The 24,544-nt window shown below is 40.3% G+C and overlaps 1 protein-coding gene across 4 annotated transcripts in view; it reads right to left on the reverse strand.

Annotated features, from left to right (window-relative positions):
• Window positions 1-24,544, reverse strand: part of plce1 (phospholipase C, epsilon 1) — a 482,678-nt gene that overhangs the window by 195,099 nt on the left and 263,035 nt on the right. For all 4 annotated transcript variants that reach the window (XM_063071694.1, XM_063071693.1, XM_063071692.1 and 1 more), the window contains exon 3: window positions 22,721-22,994. In XM_063071694.1, the coding sequence (XP_062927764.1) occupies window positions 22,721-22,994 (274 nt within the window). The remainder of the gene's footprint in view (window positions 1-22,720; window positions 22,995-24,544) is intronic.

The raw sequence follows: 24,544 nt of genomic DNA on the forward strand, positions 1-24,544 counted from the left end.
GAGGGGCCATCATGTTCAAAGCAAGTTCCCTTAACCAGTCAGATAAAGAACTCATTTCAATGTGCTGTGAAGGAAAGAATCAACATGCAAAGATCCTCTGCTTTTCTTCTGTTTTAGTACCAGGGCACCATTACACCGCTCCGAGAGGGAAGACAGAGAACATCACATTTAACATCGGCTTTTTTATGTCTCATCTGAAAGTCAGTCACCATCAGTTGTGTGATGCTCCCACTGTAATACAGCGAACTGTCAGCCTAACTTATAGATTCAAGGTTCTGATTTGTTTTCAACCACAATTTTCAGACTCAGACTAAAGATTTGGGGTAATGGTGCTTGGGTACTTTTCGCGTCTAAGCTGAAGTGAGCCTGAGCCAAATTGGTTGTACTTTGGACAGATATTTAACAGTCAAACTACTAATTGCTCTGTTCATACTCTTCTTAAATTTCCATGGTGTTTTTTACATTTACATTCAAACCTTCCTATAAACGTACAAAGGGTTGTTTAAATAAAGTTATATTAGCAAACATACTTTGAAAGCTGTAGGACCCCCCAGTTGCAATCTTCATGTGTGAGAAAACACAGCCGTGCCCGTGCATGCCAAGCTAAGCTGTACCAAATATTGGCTGTCAACATAATGGCCCTTAAAGATAATTACTTACCTAGTACAGGTCTGAGAAGTTTTTGGTCTGAGTGTGGAAAATTCTTCCCAAATTAAAGCTACAGCAGCTTTAGTTTGTTTAAGAAAACAAAGTTCAAAATAAATTTATTGTCAAAGTACATGTACAATCCTGAGATTCAATTTCTTTTGGACAATCACAGTAAATACAAGATACACAATTAATTCAGTGAAAGACCACCCCATCTGGATGGACAATCAATGTGCCAAAGGCAACAAACTGTAAGAAAGAATGAAAAAGAAAGAAAAGGAAGGAAGGAAGGAAGAGAGAGGAAGGAAGGAAGGAAGAGAGAGGAAGGAAGGAAGGAAGAGAGAGGAAGGAAGGAAGGAAGGGAAAGGAAAGAGAGAAATAAAAATCAAGAACATAAGATGAAGAGTCCTTGAAAATGAGCTCATTGGTGAGGAGGGCTTTACCTGTGATGGACTGGACACAACACACTGCAGCCAAGCATGTGCAAAGTGCTTTGTGTTTGATAGTTAAATTAAAATAATGCCAAATCTGAAAATGGCCCCTTGGTGGTGACTTGGGGTAGGTGCCAAATCCATGCAAGTCTGGACCAAGGATGATAACTTTGCCAAATCTGCCAAAATAAAAAAAACTGAACAAACTAAGTTGTATTAATGTATTAACTATTGTTTAATCAGTCACGCAACACACACTGCTTCAAGGAGAACAGCAGGATCAGGTTTGAAGTATAAAATACATGATCATACTGAGAACTAGAAACACTGACACATTCAAAAATGGTTAAAAATGCTGGCCTGAATTTTACTTCAGTTTTCTGCATCTATTTTGTTCAATTAACTTGCTTCAGTTCCCTGGGTATTAGTTTGGCTTGAGACTCTATACTGCTAAAATCTGACTCATTCCATTCTATTAAATTAATATTGCTATTAAAATTAGTGACATGGCTATTTTAGTCATATGTTCACAGTTGCGTGATGGAAGACTGCACAAAAATGAGAGGAAACAGCATCATATTGACGCTCAACATATCCAGATGCCAGTTTGTCGGTGGTATCAAAAAAACATGCACATAGCACAAATTAAAAGATACTGCATATGTTTATGCTCTGATGTAAAATCATGAATATTTTCATATTTTCACTGTCTCACTATTCCAAAAATTCATGTTAGAAGAACAGACCTCTGATTTCCTGAAATAGATTTCAACATTTGCTACTTTCAAGTAAATAAAAAGACTATGATACAGAGATTGAAATATGTTAAAAATGCTTTAAAATCAAAGTAACTCATGCTGTTGTTCAATTTTTGCAAATATAACCTATCCTACAGTAAGTCTCAATCACTCAATTTCCCATGTTGTATTTACAACTTATTCTCCAGAGCACTGTCCCACAACTGTAGTGACCATTTAAGGCTACTGAGTGACATGTCAATAAACAGGTTCATTTTTTCGATTGTTGCGGCAAACATCAGTGGCTTTGAGCACAGCTGAACTGTTGCTACAGTTCTTGCACGTCAGACTAAGCAAAGGAAAATGCACCACCTGGGTCAAAATCATGTCCTGAGGATCTGGGACAGGAGATAGGGCCAATAATTAAAGTCCTGCCATGCAGTAGCACTTTGGGATTGAGTTGGAATGGGATTCGCATTGTTCTTGGCCTAAAGTACAGATATGGCATCAGAAGCTTGACTGGGCCTCAGGAGGCAAAGCCAGTGACCAGCAAGTCATTTGGGGTCTGGATGCTCTAGGAGTAGGCTGTTGTGATAATTTCTTTTCTGTATCTCTTTTATTGTTGTTTCTTTCTGTGCCTTGTGGCACATTAGGTGGCAAACTTGCTTTTTCTTTAGCATTTATCTGCTTATTATGAGGCCGAGTCATTCGTTCAATGCTCAACCCAGAATGGATGGAAAGCGTGCAAGGAGCCAGCCGGATTTGAACCCGGGACCGCTCGCCTTGAAGTCCAGTGCAGATTTCACTACACCACTGGCCAAATGTATCTTAATATATGTGCCTAAAATCTTTGCACAGTACTGTTATGCTGTTGATGATAGTGACATGGATGGTAGAACAATGCAATGTTATATAGGGTTAGCAGACATCCCACCCTGCAAAAAGTCATTTCAGGGAGGTAGCACCCCTGCCCCCCTCCCGTCGACCTCCAAGGGTGTATGTAATACTTTGTTTAGTGATTTTGTCTAATCTGTAAACCAAGTTGGGTATATGCAGCAAATGTGACATTAAAATATGTACCTACATTATATTATATTATTATGTTTATTCTATTACAACTTTAAGCAAGTCTACAGGGAGTTTGGCCTCATCACGTAGGACATCAATAGCATAGCTCCTTGGCAGCTAGCCAGCTAGTTTAAATCAGAGATCTCCAGCCGCAGACTGGCCGACCGGGGGGGGGGGGGGAGGTGGGGGAGGGCGGTGTTAAACATGACCGGAATATAGGTGATTAGTCAACTATAAGTCACTTGTAAGTGGCTAATACACTCAATTTTGTTTCTAAAGGGGTTTATCTAGCGAATTTAATATTAAACACACAGCGCATATTTTCCTCGCATGAATGTAGTGATAAGTCAATTAAAACAATGGTCCCAAACCTCCAGGCCATGAAGAATACAGTGGTACAGCGGTGGCTGGAACGCACCCAGCACATCTTTAAGAAAAAAGCCGAAATAAACAAGCTAATTGATTAGGTGCCGCCCGGCACGTAAATGTCGGCCCAGATCAGAGACGACGCAATCGGCAATCGCCTCTGATCTGGGCCGACATTTACGTGGCGGGCGGCACCTCATTAATTAGCTTGTTTATTTCAGCTTTTTTCTGAAAGATGTGCTGGGTGCGTCCAGCCACTGATGTACAGTATTCTTCGCGGCCTAGAGGTTAGGGACCACTGAACTATATGTCACTTAGAAGTTAATAGCATCATAACATTTTAAGTAACATTTGGATATTAAACACACAGCGCATATTTTCCTCATGTGAACATATAAAATCATTGCAACACACCAATATCGCTGAATCAGTGGGAGCCCTGGGTTTGTTTTCCTGCAACAAGACGGTCCCATCGAGGGGTGATGGGAGACAGCGATACTCGAACGGGGTTCCTTATGTCCAGTCTATTCCGCAGTTTCGTTTTCGTTGCATTCATCACAGAAAACTCTGCTTTGCAGAAATATGTTGGAAATGGAAGCAACGTTTTCAGTGATTTCGTGGCAATCTCAAGATATTCAGCCTTGACTTTGATCCAGAATGCCGGCAGAGATGTTATGTCAAACATACTTTTCAGCCCGCCATCATTTGCAAGCCCGAGGAGTTGATCTTCTTCCTGCGTTGACATGGATGATTCACCGGGGACATTCACAAATGGGTCACGGACCCATTCCTTTGCACGTCTTGGGTCACTGATGACCTCGCGTGCGTTAAAATTCAACAGTGCATGACAGGGAATGAGGAAAGGTGCAGCTGACTCATACCGTTTCATATCGCCAAATCATATTGTTTCCTCATGGCCCGGTGGTTGGGGACCACTTTTAGCAGGAAGAGAGACCAATCAGGTTGCTCACTCTCCATCTCCCTCTCAAAAAAATCTATTTCCGGGATATCGTATATAATTTCCGGGCGTCAGGAAGCCACTATCAATATGCGGGAGACTCCCGGAACTACCGGGAGAGATGAGATGTCTGGGTTAGACTGATAGGGTTAGAGTAGATAAAAAGGTTGACACAACATTGTGGACCAAAAGGCTTGTACTCTGCTGTAATGTTCAATGTTCATTTCAATAAATCGTGTTAACATCGTCTTATTGTAACATGACTTTCTCAATATCTTGTTATTACTTAATAGTTAATTCCAACATTTTTTCAATGACTGGTGATGAGCTAAGTTTTTGAATTTCTCTCCCTCTTTTTGAATTTGTAGATTTATTTTCTACAAAATCTAAACAATGTCTGAATCACAATCAATGTTTACTTAAAGTCATTATGGAAGGATATTAATAAGTTCAAATAGTCCAAAGGAGATTTGCTGGACAAATAGATGGGGTGGTTAGGTTGTCTTACAGGGAATGGTTGGATTAGCTGGGTTTGTATCTGCAGGAGTTCAAAAGAAAAAAAGACTATTTTGTTAAAGCAGATAAAATCTGAAGTGGTCTTGAGAGCATGGTAGTGGAGAGATTGTTCTCTCATGCTGGAGAAACAAGAAATTGCAGGATGGGAGGGGGATGGGAAGGGGATGGGAGAGGGAGGGATGTATAAAAATTAACATTTGGCTATTTCTGGCATTTCTTTTTCAGTGGCTTCTGTACTTCGAACAAACTTTCTCAAATAATGATCGAAGTGGGCTATTTTTAAGGCAGAGGCAGATGGATACTACATCAGCAGGGGTTGAAAGATTTCTGTGGATAGAAAGGGATGTGTCGTTGACATTGTCATCATATCAGCCAGAATATGAAACAGTAAAAAAAGACTGAGGGTCGACGTGGCTTAATCTTACTCCTCACTCACCTTTCATTTTTCTGGAGCTCCCACCTATATAATACAATAATGATTGCTCCCACCAATGGATCTAATCTCAGACTTGCCAATCTGCCCCCCCCCTCCATTCCAGCTGACTGATCACCTCTATCAGATGGGCAGCAAAAAGATTCATGCAGGTTTTCTTCAATCTGAAGAAAACTCCCATAGAATTACAAAAATAAAAATGCTAAAGGACAGCTCTACATTCAGGTAAACACCACAGTAAATGGAAAAGATAGACCTATTCCAAGTTATCCAGTTTTGTTTCAAATGCCGAAATATTTAATGATGTTTGCCTTCACCTGGCCCATGTCATCATTCGGTCATGCTTGAAATAAATACAAGCCACATCAATATGAATCCCCATGAGCCTACATTTGGAGACATTCCTGGTCACTTTGCCTCATTCGTTGTACTGACAAAGTGAGGTAATGAAGAATATATCTTTAGTGTTATTTATTCATCTTTCTAGTCACATTAGCAGTGATACTCTGGCATTTATAGAGCCAAAAGTGCATCTCCCAGGAATAGCTTTACGTGCTCTATAGCAAATGGCTTCAATGGTCATAACCATGTGCTAAAAGACCATAATAGAGCCATATAACAAAGATCAGATGTATGATGCTTCTTGATGTTAGGGTCCAGGGCTCCAATGCAGCCCTGTCTGATAAAGAAAATAACTCATCATCTTCTGTATTAGCTGTGAAAATGCCACATGATAGAGAACCTCAACGTGTTACCTGGACTCAAAGACCTATACCTTCTCTTCCGCAAACTGTGGAGAGGCTGGCAATGTATTGCAAGGAAAGGTGTTCTTTGGTAGAATGATTGTGGTGCATTTTATCGAGAATCAAAGAAATGTTATCTTTAGTGTACTTGTTTAGAGCATGCTAACTTCTGATACTGAAAGGCAGAAATGCGTTCATCTCAACATTAATATTCCTCACTTGGGGAGGATGGAAAGTTGACAGACCACAGAAATGCAGCCTGGAAATTGTAGTGTGCCATTACAGGCATGTGCAATGGTTGCTCTGTGGTGGGCTTGTGATTATTTTGTTGCTGCAAACTTTGATGGAGCTCGAGTAGGCTGGGGACTGCACCAAGGTCGAGTTCAGCAGGGGAGGGAGGGAGATACAGCAGTTGGAAAGACCCATCTGAATCTTCTTGGAAGAGGAAGTTGGTGGAATCCTCTATCTAGAAGCATGGAAGGATCTGATGATCAAAAGTCATCAAACCAATGTCTCTGTGAGTATTACTGGTGAAAGATTAAGGAGAGAAAAAAAATCAATGTTGTAATTATTGAGGGGCTGGGAGCATGGAACCCAAAGGTTAGAAAGTAAACCATCAACTTGCCCCAGCCTGCAGCACACTGGTAAAACCCAGGTATTTGGTTGACCGACAGTGGTCATGCCCAGGAAACCAATGTACGATGTTGCACGGACAGTGAAATCATACTCAACCCAAAGATAAATTTCTATGTGCAAACAAGAGCAAGATCGGGTCAAATGTCCAAAGTGATGGAAAACAATATGCAAATAATTGTAATTTTCCTTCAACTGGTGTACATTCATAATATCATAATGCAGACACATCCAGAAGAAAATGCCTTTAGTATACTGCTTTGCCAAAAGTCTGTAGTTTGGAAATGACTGAAGGTATCCTTCATGCACTGATATCTACATGTATTTCATAATCACAAAACCATATAGCACAGATGGAGACCATATTTGTTGAATGACACTATTGAAATCTTCCACTGAGTGCTTTCCGGGTATACATGTTAATGAATGAAATAATTCTGGTTTCTGTGCTGTTTTGTTTTGCTAATTATCTTCAATCCAGGATCTTCAACAGTGTGGATTGTTACTTATGCTCCTATTAGTGAAAACATCTTCTCCCAATCTGCACTATCAGCGCATCTAATTATTTTGATCATACATTAATGCCAAAATTCCTTTATTGATATTAAAATGGTCTTAATTTTTTTAAATGCAAAATATCAGAGGTAGATTTCTGGAAACCTCTTTGATTGTCAGTTCAAATGCCATTTTCTTGTTGTTTTTGTTGGTCCTGTGCCAAATCCTGACTAAAATACTCCCACGAATCCTGAAATCCACTGATCTTTCTATTGGAAAGTGGCAAGAAATTACTTTTCTCTTGTGCTTACAAGGAGTCTGCAGAAAATTAGTTCGGGGATTTTCAACCTAGTTAAGAATCATTAGCCTACAATTCATACTGGTACAGAAGGGAGTTCATTTTGGAGGTTATAATTAAAAGAACAACATTGAACCTATTTTACTCTGCAGTTAACCCTTGTCATATCAAATGGAGGATTCAGTAATAGTAACAATAAGGAAGAAAAATCAATGACCTGGCACCAGCGTCCAGGACTTCGCTAGATTGTACACAGCTACTTCCAATTTACCTTGATGTTTAAAAGTACTCAAAATTTAAAATAATTATTTTTTTTATATCTATCTTCCCCTATCCTTGTGTGCTACAAAGAAAAGGCCTTATCAGGAATACTTCAACAATCTTATTCATTTTTATTTGGAGATGCACCACAGTAACAGGTCCTTCTGGCCCAGTCATCCTACATTGACCAATTACACCCATGTTAAACATTAGCAAATCACATTTTTAATATTCATCAAAGTTCAAAGTACATTTATTACCAACCTTGAGGATTCTCTCCTTACAGGCAGCCACATAACAAAGAAACGCAGAATAACCCATAAAAAAGACAGTCAAACACCCAATGTGTAAAGAGAGAGGGGAAAAAAATTGTGTAACCAATAGAAGTAAACGAATAGCATTCAGAACAAAAGTGAGTCCAGTGCAGACGGAGCAAGGACAAGGCTTCGGCCTCAGTTCAGCACAGAGCCTGAACCTACTATTGGAATAGCTTGCTGTGTTGTGCAACACAGAGCAAGTTAAGACACTTACACCAAAACCAGCTGACCCACATCTGGTTGCCTGGAATTATTGTCTACAATCACCCAACATTGCTTTGTTTTAATTGATCTAATGTAAAGGCAAATTCTTACTTGCCCAGAGCCCTAAAGGACAATGAAGGAACTCCAATAAACAATTAACCAAAGAAATGTCCTATCCCCAGTCTTTTAAAAACACAAGAAATTCTGCAGATGCTGGAATTCATGAGCAACAAACCAAAAAAGTGGCAGAGGAACTCAGCAAGTCAGGCAGCATTAACAGAGGGGAATAAACACTTAATGTTTCAATAACTTTTAGATATTTCTGACATGATGGAAGAATGAAGTTGGCATTTTTTTAAAATCGAAATTGAAATGGTAAAGAAACATAAAAATCACTGTCCCCTCTAAGCTGGGCACACGCAGGGCTGGGCAGCAATTGAAATTCTCCTGTGAACGTAGCCTTTGTTGCCGCACTGCTGAAATTTTCTTTTCTAAAATGTTTTATTAAAGTACCGCACAGATTTCAGGCCATGTAAAAATTTCCTGCTCAGAGTAATGGTTGGTCTGCACAGCTGTACAAAAAAATTGGAGTGAAGGTTGATAAAGATATGTTTAAAACATTATAAAATTCAAATTTTATTTGCTTTAATTTTCAAAGCATTACAATCCTAAATGACATGGGGTCACAGATCTTGTGCCAGGTCTAACATGTTCAGCATGTGAAAGCCATTCCCCAGAGTCCATGTACAGAATGTGCAGACAGATGCATCATCATCTGTCAATCAGTATGTTCAGGTAGTCCACACTTGATAATGCATGAATACAATATCTAGCGTTACTGCCACTTCAGCAGCTAAAATTCCTTACGCACCAACTGGCATTTGCCAGTGAGGCCTAGCTCCCTGAAGTACCAATTGTTGATAATTATTATCTTTGTAATTACAAAGGAATTCACAATCCAGTTATGTAACTATGCCGTTATTGTGAGCTTCAGTCTTCCAAATGAAAGAAATCACCTGATATTCATGTGAGCCATTTGCATTTCATGCCATTCATTTTCCAATTTAGCCATTTCTTCAAAGAACTCTATTACATTATTGTTGATTCTTGCATGTTGATGAGAACGCTGCTAGAAGTCTAAGATCAGAGCTTCGACTGAAGATGAGTATTATATAAGCACAAAAGAGGCAAGAGTGAGATGAGAACATATGGTCCCCAAGCCTTTCACTCTTCTCCCTGAAGATCAAGTCCACCATGACCTACAGTGGTAGCCAACGTTTATTTTAAGCAAAAGGTGATGGTGTGGGCTTTGGCATTTAAGACTCTGTGATGATGCAAAATAGGATCACGAGTGTGCAATTGGGTTCCTCACAGCTGCTATGTCATTCAGTATAATCAAGGCTAATCCAACTTGACTGAAGTTCATCAGTATCCTTGGGAGTACAGAGAAAATTTACAAAGATGTTGCCCGGACCCAAGGGCCTGATTTATAAGGAGAGGCTGAAGAAGTTAAGACTTTATTCCCTGCAGCGTAGGAGAACGAGGAGAGTTTCGATAGAGATACAAGCAGGCTTTTTCCACTGAGGTTGGGTGAGACTAGAACTAGAGGCCACAGGTTAAGGGTGAAAGGTGAAATATTTAAGATAACCTGAGGGAGAACTTCTTCACTCAGAGGGTGGCGGGAATGTGGAATAAGCCGCCAGTGGATGTGGTGGATGTGGGTATGATTGCAATATTTCAGAGAAGTTGGATAAGCTCATGGATGGGAAGGGTATGGAGGGTGTTGGTCCAGGTGTGGGTTGATGGAACTAGGTAGAATAACAGCTTGGCAGGCACTAGATGGGCTGAAGGGCCTATCTGTGCAATAGTGTTCTATGATTCCTTACTGATTAAAATTCTGCAGCAACTTTGCATATTTTCAGATTGGTGCCTACACCACTTTCTGTTGCAAGGAATTCCAAAGACAACATTCCTTCTGAGAAAATAAATTCTTTCTCATCTCATTTTTCAATGGGCATCCTGCTATTTTAAGACAATGCACTTTGGTCCTAGACTTGATGAGGGAAAAAATCCTCTTATCCTTAACTGTCAAGAACTGGAAATCTTACACTTCTCAATAAATAAGATCAACTCCCATTCTTCAGAGTACTCACCCAATCTGTTGAACTCTTGCTTTAAGGCAGTCCTTCAATACTCTTGGATAATCCTAGTTAACGTTCTCTGAGCTGCCCTTTAAATTAAGGGATCAACCTGCATTGAACTCAAGGTGCGTTCTCCTATAGCTATGTACTGTTACAGTAAGAATTTCCAAAATTTATACATCAACCCCTTTAAAATAAACATCAAAATTTCATTGATCTTCCTGATCATATTATAGTGCAGGGGTTCCCAACCTGAGGTCCACGGACCTCTTGTTTAATGGTATTGGTCAATGACCTAAAAAACAGTTGGGAACCCCTGATCTAAGTAATAATATTTTTATTATTCTTCCTTCCGAAGTAATTAATTTCACATTTGCCCAACACTACACTCTAATCGCTAATTGTTTGATCACTGAATCCATCAGTATCTCCCTGTAAACCAGTGGTTCCCAACCATGAGTCCACAGACCCCTCAGTTAATGGTAGGGGTCTATAGCATAAAAAAGATTGGGAACCCCTGCTGTAAACCAATATATTTTCCTTGTGGTTTGCCTGCTCGCCTACATGTATATGATCAGAAAATATACCTACATCAATATTGTTATTTCCTCTGTCTTTTAATATAGCCTGAACAGCTGTTATAAGGGCAATGATTCCTGTAGCATGCTGTGGGTATAGGTGGCCAAAATGAAAATATTCCCCTAATCCCTACTCTTGTTTCCTGCTAATTAACCAATCCACTATCCCTACCAATATATTACCTCCTATAACATGAGCTCTTATCTTGTAATCTTTTAAGTAGCACATTATTAAATACTTTTGAATGACAAATATACTAACTGGTTCTCCTCTAATGATTCTGGCTGATACTATTTCAGATATGTCAAACATTGTTTCCCCCATTATGAACCATGTTGATTCTGGCTGATCAGATTATGACTGCATATGTTTTGAATTACACCCTTATTGACTGATTCTAATGTACTACCAATAACAATGTTAAGCTGACTGATGTGTAGTTTTCCATTTCTTCAGTAACTCTCTGGAATCTGAGGATTTTGGGAGATTATAGCCAATGCGTTGATGTTCGGGATGTCGAAGTGTTGGGATGGGCAGTAGTTTCTGATGGACTCTAGATCGAGGTCTCTGAGGGGCTTTGCTATTGTTTGTATGGTGAGTGATGGGGGTAGGGTTGATGCTTTTGCTGGAGCAAGTGGAGGGGAGGGGAGGGTGATGGGTTGATGCTTTCATTGCTGCTTGTGTGTGGGAGCAGCAGGTGCGGTTTTGGGGTTCTAACATTTTCAGTCATTCATTCTTTGAAATTTTCCTTCTGTTTTGCGGGTGTCTGTGAAGAGTAAGAATTTCAGGTTGTATATTATATACATTCTCTGATATTAAAATGAACTATTGCATCCACTATTGCTATAGCAACTTCTGTAAGGATCTTCAATTTTATTTAAATTGATATTAATATTTAATTAACTTTACATATTCTTTTAATCTTTTATTAGTATATTTAATTATATATTGTTGCAACTCATCCTCAATGTCTCTAATCACCAGTGAAATGCACACCATTAGCTTTTACTTTAATGGAAACAAGCATCAGAATATTTGCCCTTGAAGCACAATTTAACACAATAAATGGTTATAAAATATGCTGAGCAACAGCTCATTCCATGGATGGCTACAGACAACTGTCCATGTAGGCAGGGAACAATCAATTACCTTCACAGTGTAGATGATAACAAATGGATGAGAGTATCAGACAATGCCCTCTGCCAGCACAACTACTACACAGCACATCTTTTTTCCATAAAAACAAAGAGTCAATTTGCAGCCTTTCATATTCAAGGACACAGATAAAAGCAGTAAGTCTGGAACTCTCTCACCATATGATGGAAAATAACAACATTAAAAAAAAACAGTACTTCTACAAAGTGTAGATCAATTTATTTTCCCAATTTTTTAATATGTACTGTAGCTTTCAGAAATGTCACAGTAACAGTATATTGGCATGATACCTCAATGCGACTCAGTGCCTCAGCGCCACGCTGACAAACACATGGTGCTGCGCTATTCATTCTGGTGGCTCTACCTCATAATTTCAAAGGAGAATTTCAGTCGTCAACCAATTTTAGGAGTACTTTGAAGCAGGTTGCAAAGCAACATGGGCCAAGATTTACTGCTGTGCAGATGACAGCACAATAAAATTCATGTACGAATTGAAAATATTCCATCTCCTTGCAAGAATGCAGGCACACTGGAGGAAAGGGCCACAACCTGTCAGAACACATTTGTGATCATTTGGGCTCTTCAGCTGCTAAAGGCACAGTGCATTCACCGAGGAAGGTGTGGAAGGGGCTTTTTATAATGAGTGTGAAACCCATCTCATTAAATTATAAATTTAAGATAAAGGATTGGATTTTGCACTCAGACCATGATGTCATTAAAGTATTTCACCATGAGGAGCATAAACAGAATAAAAATTCACAAAGTGTTTATAACTGTCAAAATCCAGAGACTCATCATGATTCTCTCAGCACATCCTCAATGTCCCCATCACCAAATCCAGACCACCCTCCTTCAACACCACTCCTCTGCCACCTTATCACCTCTTGCATTTTACCTCTACAATAATTCACAATCATAATCAATTCCCCTTTCTAAATCCCCATCTACAGCCATCTTTTCAGATCATCAGATCCCTCTTCCCATTCGTAATCCGCACACCATCAAGGAGCATCGCCTCAAGAAAGCAGCATCCATCATCCATCATTAAGAATCAGCACCGTTTAGGCTATACTCTCTTCTCACTGCTGGCATCGGGAAGGAAGTAGAGGAGCCTTAGGTTCCACACCACCTGCTTTAGGAACAGTTTAGCCATCAGGCTCCTGAACCAGTGTGGATAACTTCACTCACCTCAACCCTGAGCTGATTCCCCAACCTATTGGCTAATCTACAAGGATTCTACCATTCATATTCTGTGTATTGTTTACCTCCTTATTTATCATTATTATTACTTTTATTTGCATTGTTTGTCTTCTTTTGCACATCAGTTGCATGTCAGTCTTAGTGCGTAGTTTTTTCATTGATTCAATTGTATTTCTTTGTCAGACAATAGGACCATAAGACATAGGAGCAGAATTAGGACATCAGCCCATCAAGTCTGCTCTGCCATTCCATCATGGCTGATTAATTATCCTTCCCAACACTATTCTTCTGCTTTCTCCTCAGAATCTTAGATGCCCTGATTATCAATCTTCACTTTAAATATACTCAGTGACTTAGCCTCCACAGCCATCTGTGACAATGAATTCCAGCTTCACTACCATCTGGCTAAAGAAATTCACCCTCATCTCTGTTCTGAATTATATCCCTCTATTCTGAGGCTGTGACCTCTGGTTCCAGACTCACCCACTACAGGAAACATCTTGACATCTACTCTACCAAAGCACTTAAATATTCAGTAGGTTTCAATGCGATCCCCCCCCCCCCCATTCTTCTAAACTCCAACGAGGTCAGTCCCAGAGTCAGTCATCAAACTCTCTTCATACGTAAACCCTTTCATTCCCTGAATCATTCGTGTGAATCTCCTCTGGACTCTCTCCAATGCCAGCACATCTTTCCTTAGACAAGGGATCCAAAACTGCTCACAATATTTCAAGTGCTTTCTGACTAATGCCTTATAAAGACTCAACATTACATCCTTGCTTTTATATTCTAGTCCTCATTAAATGAATGGTATCATTATATTTGTCTTCCTTACCACCTACTCCCCCTACAAGTTAATGGTTAGAGAATCCTGCACAAGGACTCCCAAGTCCCTTTGCACCTCTGATTTTTGAATTTTCTCTTCATTTAGAAAATAGTCTAAGCCTTTATTTCCTCTACCGAAGTGCATGACCATAAAGTTCCCTGAATTATATTTCTTATACCACTTCTTTGCCCATTCTCCCAACCTGTCTAAGTCTTTCAGCAGACTCTCTGCTTCCTCAACGATACCTGCCCCTCTACTTATCTTCATGTCGTCCATAAAGTTGGCCACAAAGCTATCAATTATGTCATCTGAATTGACAAGTGGTCCCAACACTGACCCCTGCAGAACAGCAAGAGTCACTGGCAGCCAATCTGAAAGAATTCCAACAGCTTTGTCAGACAAGATTTCCCCTTCAGGAAACCATACTGACTTTGGCTTATTAATTTATTGAGATACAGCAAGGAATAGGCCCTTCCGGCCCTTTAAGCCACACCGCCCAGCAATTTCTTGATTTAAATCCTAGCCTAATTACAGGATAATTTACAATGGGCATTTAACATACCAACTGGTATATCTTTGGACTGTAGGAGGAAACTGAAGGAAATTGACGTGATCACGGGTAGAATGTACAAACTCCTTATGGGCAGTGGCATGCCTTCATTACCCCAAAAACCTCAACATTAATAACAGACTCCAACAACTTCCCAACCTCTGAAGTCAGGCTAACTAGCCTATAACTTACTTTCTTCTGTCTCCCTCCCTTCTTAAAGAGTGGAGTGACATTTGCAAGTTTCCAGTCCTTCAGAACCATTCCAGAATCTAGTGATTCTTGAAAGATCATTACTGATGCCCCCACTGTTTCTTCAGCTACTTCGTTCAGAACCCTGGAGTGTAGTCCACTGAATCCAGGTGACTTATCCACCTTCTGACCTTACAGCTTTCCAAGCACCTTCTCCTAAGCAATCGCAACTACACTCACTTCTACCCCCTGGCATTCTCTAATCTCTTGCATACCTGCTACTGTCTTTCACAGTGAAGACTAATGGAAAGGACTGAATAAGTTTGCCCACCATTTCTTTGTCCCCTGTTACTACCTCTCCAGCATTATTTTCCAGCAGTCGAATATCCACTCTTGCCTCTCTTTTACTCTTTAATATCTACAAAAAACTTTTGGTATACTTTTTTATATTGTTGGTTCGCTTACCTTCATATTTCATATTTTCTTTCCTTATTGCTTTTTAGTTGCTTTCTGTTCATTTCTAAAAGCTCCAACTTTTCACTAATTTTTGTGATATGATAGGCCCTCTCTTTTGCTTTTATGGCTGTCTTTAACTTCTCTTGTTGCCTTATCCTTCCTTTAGAATACTTCTTCCTCTTTGGGATGCATCTGTCCTGCAGAAATTGCTCCCAGAAATTCCAGCCATTGCTGTTTTGCCATCATCCCTGTTAGTATCCCTTTCCAATTAAATTTGGCCAGCTCCTCCCTCATGCCTCTGTAATTCCCTTTACTTCACTGTAATACTGATACATCTAACTTTATCTTCCCCCTCTCAAACAGCAGGGTGAACTTTATCATATTATGATCACTGACTCCTAAGGGTTCCATTGCTTTAAGCTCCCTAATCAAACAACATCCATTCCTGATTTGCCTTCCCCCTAGTGGGCTCAACTACAATCTACTCTAAAAGACCATCTTGTAGGCATTCTACAAATTCCCTCTATTGGGATCAAGCAACAACCTGGTTTTCCCAATCTACCTGCATATTAAAAACCCCAATGACTATCATAACATTGCCCTTTCTGCATACCTTTTATATCACCCATTGTAAATTGGACCCCACATACTGGCTACTGCTTGGACACCTGTATATAACTCCCATCAGGGTCTTTTTATCTTTGCAGTTTCTTAACACTACCCACAAGGATTCGATATCTCCTGATTCTATGACACCTCTTTCTAAGTATTTGATTTCACTTTTACCAATAAAGCCACCCTACCCTCTCTGTCTACCTGCCTGAACTTTCAAAAAAGTGTGTACTCGTACATGATAAGCTCTCAACTATGATCTTCTTTCAGCCACAACTCAGTGATTCCCACAATATCATACCTACCAATCTCCAACTGCACTACAAGATCATCTACCTTGTTCTGTATATTGCGTGCATTCATAAGAACAGTAAAACATAAGAAATAGGAGCAGGAGTAGGCCATCCGGCCCATCGAGCCTGCCCCGCCATTCAATAAGATCATGGTTGATTTGTCCGTAAACACAGCTCCATCTAACTGCCTTTTCCCCATAGCCCTTAATTCCCCTACTATGTAAAAATCTATCTAATTGTCTCTTAAATATATTTAGTGAAGAAGCCTCAACTGCTTCCCTGGGCAGAGAATTCCACAGATTCACCACTCTCTGGGAAAAACAGTTTCTCTTCATCTCCATCCTAAATCTTCTCCCCAGAATCTTGAGGCAATGCCCCCTAGTTCTAGTCTCACCTACAAATGGAAACAACTTTCCTAACTCCTATCTTATCTATCCCTTTCAAGCTTTCGTATGTTTCTATAAGATCCCCTCTCATTCTTCTGAATTCCAGAGAGTACAGTCCCAGGCGACTCAATCTCTTCTCATAGGTTAACTCCTTCATTTCTGGAATCAACCTGGTTAACCTCCTCTGCACTGCCTCCAAATCCGGTATATCCGTCCTTAAGTATGAAGACCAGAACTGCACACAGTACTGCAGGTGCGGCCTCACCAGTACCCTGTATAGTTGCAGCATGCCCTCCCTGCTCTTGAATTCAATCCCTCTAGCAATGAAGGCCAACATTCCATTTGCCTTCTTAATAACCTGTTGTACCTGTCAGCCAACTTGTTGCGATTCATGAACAAGCACTCCCAAGTCCCTCTGCACAACAGCATGCTGCAATCTTTCACCATTTAAATAATAATCTGCTCTTCTATTATTCCTTCCAAAGTGGATGATCTTGCATTTACCAACGTTGTATTCCACCTGCCAGACCTTGGCCCACTCACTTAACCTATCTATATCCCTCTGCAGACTCTCCACATTCTCTGTACAATTTGTTTTTCCACTCAGTTTAGTGACATCAGCAAATTTTGCTATGCTACACTCAGTCCCCTCTTCCAAATCATCAACGTAAATGGTAAACAGCACCGTTCCCTGCGGCATCCCACTCACCACTGACTGCCAACCAGAGAAACACCCATTTGTACCAACTCTCTGCCTTCTATTGGTTAACCATATTGGTCAAACATAAGACATTCAGTCCTGCATTCATTAGTCCTTTAGATTTTGCCCCATACTACACTATAACTCATCCCGCTGACTGGAATTTTGCCCTACCATATTCCTGTCCTTCCTCACAGTCTCACTGCACACTGCATCTACTTGCATACCAAATGCCCCATCCTCAGCCTTATCACTCCATTTCCCATCCTCCTGCCAAATTATTTCAAACCCTCCCCAACAACTCTAGAAAACCTGCCTGCAAGAATATTGGTGCCCTGGGGTTCAGGTCTAACTTCTCCTTTTAGTACAGGTCATACCTTCCCCAAAAGAGATCCCAATGATCCAGATATCTGAAACTTGCCCCCTGCACCAATCCCTTGACCATGCATTCATCTACCAAATTATCTTCTTCTTACCTTCAGTGGTGTGAGGCACAGGCACCACTCCAAAGATTACAACTGTGGGGGTCCTGCTCTAGAGTTTTCAACCTCACTCCCTATATTCTCTCCTCAAGACTGCCCCCCTTTTCCGACCTATGTTGTTAGTGTCAGTGTGTACCGTGACTTCTGGTTGCTCACTCTCCCCTTCCAAAATGCTGTGGACCTGATCCGAGACATCCTGACTCTGACACCTGGGAAGAAACATTGCATTCGTGTGCCTCTTTCATGTCTACAGAATCTCCTGTTTTCTCTAACTATGGAATCCTCTGTCACTACTGCACTCTTCTTCTCTGCACTTCCATACTGAGCAGAGATCCGGACTCAGCATCAAAGACCTGCTTACTGCGGTTTACCCCAGTAGGTCATTCCTCCCTCCAACCCCCACCACCACCAAAAGTATCTAAAGTTGTACACTTATTATTGAGGGGAATGGCCACAGGAGTACTTTGCACTGACTATCTACTCCCTTTCCCTCTCCTGACAGTCATCCAAGTACCTACTTCCTATAGCTTAGGGTGACTACTTTCCTATAGGTTCTATCTTTCACCGACACATTCTCCCACATGAGCCGAAGGTTATTGAGGTACAGTTCCAGTTCCTTATCATAGTCTGTAAGGAGCCTCAGCTCAGTGCACCATGCAGATGTAATTATCAGTGAGACTGGAGGACTCTCAGAGCCCCCACATCTCACACAGAGAACACACCACTATCTCTGGACCCATTCTCAGCACACTAGCTATGTATTAATAGACAAAGAAAGTGAAAAATAGCTTACTGGAAACTTGCTTAGAACCTTCGCCTGTGCTTGACCAAGCCTGTTCTGCCGAAGCCTATAGATTCAAAGCTTCCCACTCTAACACTCTACAGAGAGTGGCTGTAAAAAAATGTATCTCAGGGTAGTACATGGTCACATATATGGACTTTGATAATATACTTTGGACTCGCCAGCAAGTTTTCTTAGTGAGTTTCATTTGCTGAACTCTTTGCAACGGCACAGCACAGTTCCCTGTCGAAAATGCTTTTGTTCGTTTCTGCTCATAGATAGCCTATCCTTGTACGGAGTTGTTGAGACCCATCAGGCTGCACTGCTTTTACATTCTCTTTGTATTATATATCATGGCCATGTTGTTTATATTCCTCTGGTTATTATGAGTAGAAGAGCCCAGGTTTGGTGTAACTAATGCAAGTCTTTGTATTCCATCAAACAACATGCTGGGCCTTTACTCATGATTTTCATGCTGGAGCAGGAAGGAATAGGGCAAGTGTAAAGCAAAAAAATCATTTTTTTGTTGTAATTTTCTTTGATATAACAGAGTAAACTATTTGCAAACGTTGGCAGCTTTTGTCTGTCTCGCACTGCACTGGTTTTATTCACAAGTCTGAGTCAGTCTGGGAACATATATTTAAAGTGTAATTCCCAATTTGCAGTACAGAGCCACTTGCAAAGAACATCAGCTCCAAGATCCAGATGATTCTCTGACCCATGTTTTCTCGGAGGGTGTTCCCCTTCCTGGGAGCGTGGGACCGAAGAATTACTGTTTTAGAGCACTGAAGTGACCATTCCTGGATACCGTTATACGGCCGCATGAATGAAAACAGCAGATTATGGGGCGATTTCTCATTCACAATAGCCACAACATTTGTTTGGACAGAGGCTTTAGGGAGTTTAAAATATGATCCTTAAACAGAAATTGAATTCACCCCGGAAACAAAATGATGAACTTGTTCATGCATACTAAAACATTTTAAAAGTAAATCACCACATAAAATCCTGTCTTCAGAAGTCAAATAACGAGATTCTGATTTGGACTACATATAGCATTTAAAGTTCAAGTTCAATTATCATTCAACCATGCACATGAATAAAGCCAAATGAAACTACATTCCCCTAGGGACAAGGTGTAAGACTTAGAACCAACAGTCACACACAGCACTCAGCACATATAATTATGATAACAGAAAAACATAGTTACAAAAAAAACATTAAAAATAATAATGCATCCCAAGTTCCTGAGTGTCATGGCCTGTGGATTATGATGCATGGCTGTTGTTACGGAGCCATGTTTCTGTAAGAGCAGCCCGCAGCAGTTCCTTATATAGCGTAGTGCAGCCGCAGATGAAGACTCTCCAGCTTGTCACAGAAGGGGCTGGCTTCCAATCCAGCAGCACACCTCCAGCTCCAGCAGCACCAGCACCTTCCTTGACAATGACCCAAGGCATGAATGAGGCCTGGTCCGCGCTACAACCGAGGCCTTGCTGCTCCCCCACCATGGGTCTTGCCAACGAACCAGAGAATCAGGCTCACAGCATTCTACACTACCAATGTCCAGCAGGGTCTTGCAGTCACAACAAGAATGCCCAAGACAATCACCCGCACTGTCCATTGGATTGCGCACTGCCTTTGCACACAGTCGCTGACGGTGTCTTCTTGCCTGGATGGCTGACACAGGATGCAACATGGTGTGCAACAAGCCCAGCTCCGCCGCCATCCAGCAACTCGACGGTGGGGTAGGCCTGCAGTACACAATGTTCTTGATAACCAGCAGTGTCTTCTGACTGTGAATAAGATGTAAAGGACGAGCAATTGCACCTTTGGTTGGACCCAGGGAGGCCACTGAGTCTGAGTGCACCACCATCTCACCGGAAGATTGGACCATAATTACTCATAGTCCAATCCTTTCTGCAAATCTGAAAAGACTTCTCACTATGCTAAAGATATTATATCAATATAAATAGCTGTTATTCGATAGGCACAACAGTTTTGGAGGGAAATTTTTAAAATATCATGCTTAATTTAAGTATAACTTGAACATTTATCTATTCTATGTCATTAAATTAAATGTATACTGAATAACTACCAACCATGTTCAGGATCATACCTGCTGATGGGGGTCATTTGTTCACAATGCAAGTGGGCCAGATGTGCAAGCAAGATCCTTCATGGAAATGTCCTGGTTTCAAATTTCCCAACTTTTCCCATTATTCCTGCTCAATAATTGCATCCAGCGTATTAAAGAAACACATCCCATTAAGCACACTAATCTGCTTCAATGTGCCTTCACACTACACAAGAGGCAATTTGGAGAGTCTCTACTGTTGACATTGGCTTGACACACTTTTTAAAAAAACTGATGCAATAGGTTGGGAGCAGAGTTGCTTACTGGCATTTTGATTGGGTACTTCTGCCAACTTTGCTAACTTCCAAAAACTCAGTGTAATCAAGTACCTGTCAAAACGAGCTCCCTAAGTTCTGATGGTCTTGGCCCAAAATGTAGACCGTTCATTCCCATCTGTAGATGCTGCCTGTCCTGCAGAGCTTCCCCAGCACATTGTGTGTATTGTTCTACAGTTCCAGCATCTGCAGTACCTCTTGTGTGCATTCTTCCCAAGTACCAAGCAATGTTGCTAAATATTCTTTAGACCAGAGGCTCCCAAACTTTTTTATGCCAATGGCCAATACCATTAAGCAAGGGGCCTTTGGACTTCAGGTAGGGAACCCCTACTTTAGACCATGGAATGTTAACCCTTTCTTCATTGAAGTGCCATCTGCTCTTTGGAAAGGTAACAATGATTTACATCTCACCATCTATAAAGGGAATGCTAACTGAGATGCATCAGACTGCTTGACTGTACATTTTTCTATTTCAGGCATGTGACTGTTCCAAGTCTATGATGTTCTGTTTGACAATAATACCAGAGGACATGGCATTTAAAAACAGAGCAACTTTACTTTAAGTCAAGTGGCTAATGTCTCAGGTCAGTGAAATGAAGTATCAGTAAGGAGTCAAGCATTGGCACAGTAGTTCCGTGTACATGTGAGGATTGATTCAGCAGGCTCGGTGCTTACAGTTTATTGTACATTGCAGAAGCTAATCCCTGCTGGTAACATCTTGCTCTGTTATGACCGGTTCCAGAGGGGAAAATATGGACTTGATAAGATATTAGCACAGGCTGTTGAACAACCTGCTTTACTTTTTTTTATTGCACAAAACAACAAGCGTCACATGAATAGCTTCTCCTTTTGAAACAGGAAGAATTCAATCCAAACCAGCACCAGGGATTAGCAACTAGTAGTAAGTATGGTGCCAGATAAAACTTCTATTCAGCTTTTGTTTTGTTCCCAACATATTTATTTATTTACCAATACAGCCACGGGTTGGCTCTTTGAGTCGTACCACCCCAGAAATCCCACTACCCAATTTACCCTACCCTAATCACGGAGACAATTGACAATGACCAATTAACCTACCCGACATGCCTTTGGATTGTGGGAAGAGACTGGTACACCTAGAGAAAACTCATGCATTCCATGGGGAGGACGTACAGAAACTCCTAACAGAACGGCGTCAGAATTGAACTCCAAAATCCAGAACGCGGCAAGCTGTAATAGCGTCGCGCTAACCACTGTGTTACCATGGCACCCATTGTCCAAATAATCCTTCCATAGACACTAAGATACCTCAATATTCCGATTTATTACTTCACAACACAGAAAATTTCAACCTCAGCCTCTGTATTTACTGTCAATGCTTTCAAAAACATGAAAATTTCAACACTTTCATTTTGAATAGAAATAGAAATGTGTCAAAATAGATATGAGTCAGGATGTATGAATTCTATAATTTCATTAATAGAATTGAAGAATTATTTGCATAATTCTTGACCGACATCAGAAGCAACAACTGTAGGTAGAATACTTGCTACATCAATTCAGTGAGGACAGAAAGGAAGATGTAATCAGCCAATAAGAACATATCGGAGTAGCTTCATTTTCCATAAAAGGAAGTGGTTCAATTTGCAAACAAAATGTCTTTTACCAGAAAATTTCCCCCGGGATTTTATTTTCTTAAATCTCATTTAGGAGCAAGAAAGATTTTCTGTGTTTTCCAACAGTATTGAAAATCAGAAATAAAAATTTCAGAAAGCATGGTCTATTATGGGAAACATTTCCTAACCCAAATTAATTAAAGTCAATATGACAGATTTAAGTAGCATCAAGGACACAAGACCTGGTATCACACTTACCTTTGAGCATTGCTCTGCCTGTGGGAATCCCTGAAGGACTGAGGAGTGTGTTCCTTGTCCCAGTGACCGCAGTTGCTTCTAGCAGAGCGCCAGCCACGTGGTCAGAAACAGTGGTCCTGTACAAGGTGGCACGTATCTTCGGCACGGAATCATTGGCACATAGTTTGAGGTAAGCTCCAACTCCTAGGCTTCTATTGTTGACCGCTGAAGCCAAGATCTTTCTCGAAGGATGCAGAAGGTAATCATATGATTCTACTGCCAGAGTATAGTGAATCTGAAAAATAAATTGGATCAATTGATCACTGCAGAAATTTTGATTGTTCAGTAAAACCAAAGTCACTGAAAGCCGGGCATTATTGACTGTGCTTTTTAAAGGTAAAAGATATGAAAAGCCTTCATTGAATGTGCTTGTCTGACACAACCATCTTACAGATCTAATAAAAAATGCAATTTTTTGTTATATTCCACAAACATTACATACCAACAGCAGCATACAATCCTTTCAACTATTTAGTACTCTTTATGTTACATTTCCTCAGAGCTGTTCCATCTCACGTATTTGGAACATTGGAACATAAGACACAAGTTGCACAGTACATTGACATTGTAGTACAGTGCAGATTCCATAAAGGAAATCCTTTCAAATAGTTCTCCACCAATCAGTTCCCACAAAGTACTGAAGTTTTACTCTCTTTCTACAGCACAGAGTTACCAAGACTTTTCTCATTTTTCAATGAGATTCTTTAACTAATTGAATCAATATTGAACAATCTCAACCCTAGCCCTTTTATTTCTCTGGTCAACACTGTAGGGCAACATTTTTGTATCATGTCCAAAGGTTGAAAGCAAAAATCTTAGTAATGTGTTTATAGAAAGTATTTTTAAGTGCCAAATACTACTTTTGATCTAAACAAATCAATTCATAATGATTTGAGCTGGAAGTTTGTGTAAGGGGTTAAGAATTGCTAAGAGAGAGCATGTTCTTGCCAATGTGATTATATAAAAGGTTGAATATATAATTGGCCAATTTAACTATGGGTGCGTGATACTGGAAAAAACACTTAAACTTATTCATTACAGTACTTTTTAAAAAAAATGACAGTGGGAAATGATATGATCATGACAGGCTCAAACTAACACTAAACAAAAATTATGTGCTATTTTAGTGTATCCTTGACTGCACTGTTCACACCACCAGATATGATTACTTTCTTGTTTACCCTGATGCCTTGTCATTTTACATTTAAACAATATTCAGTCAGGTCAAGTCCTGATGGAGGGTTTCAGCCCAAAACATTGACTTGCTTGTTTCTTTCCATGGATGCTACCTGACCAGCTCAGTTCCTCCTGCATTTTGTATGATTAATGGTAAATTGTACTGCAGGTAAACAAACTGTGCTAGGAAGGATGGCAAATTATGTTGGAGTAAGCTCTTTCATCTTGAAATTGGTTTTAATCCATCAGACTGATGGAATAAAATTCTTCCCAGTTCCAATGTATAGAAAACAAGTAGGAGTTGTCAACTCTCTAACTAACCATTCCCGTGCTATTTCACAGATGTGTGATGGTGTTTGGTGTGGAATTCCCCGATCTCATTGAAGGTGCTTTTTATATTGGAGATGACAGATGGCTCCCAGAATCCACTATATCCATTGTGATACAAACCTGCTAACCGGAAAAAATCCCACCATCTAAAATTTACATCTTGATCAGAGCAAAAATGCACCTTAAAATGGGGGAAAAAATGTGTAAGGGCTTTAACTATTTGACAAAAGAGTAAGAGTAATTTCCTCCATACATGAAAATACTGTGTCTTGCAGAAGG

This window comes from Mobula hypostoma, chromosome 19 (genome assembly GCF_963921235.1).
Source record: "Mobula hypostoma chromosome 19, sMobHyp1.1, whole genome shotgun sequence".
NCBI lineage: Eukaryota > Metazoa > Chordata > Chondrichthyes > Myliobatiformes > Myliobatidae > Mobula > Mobula hypostoma.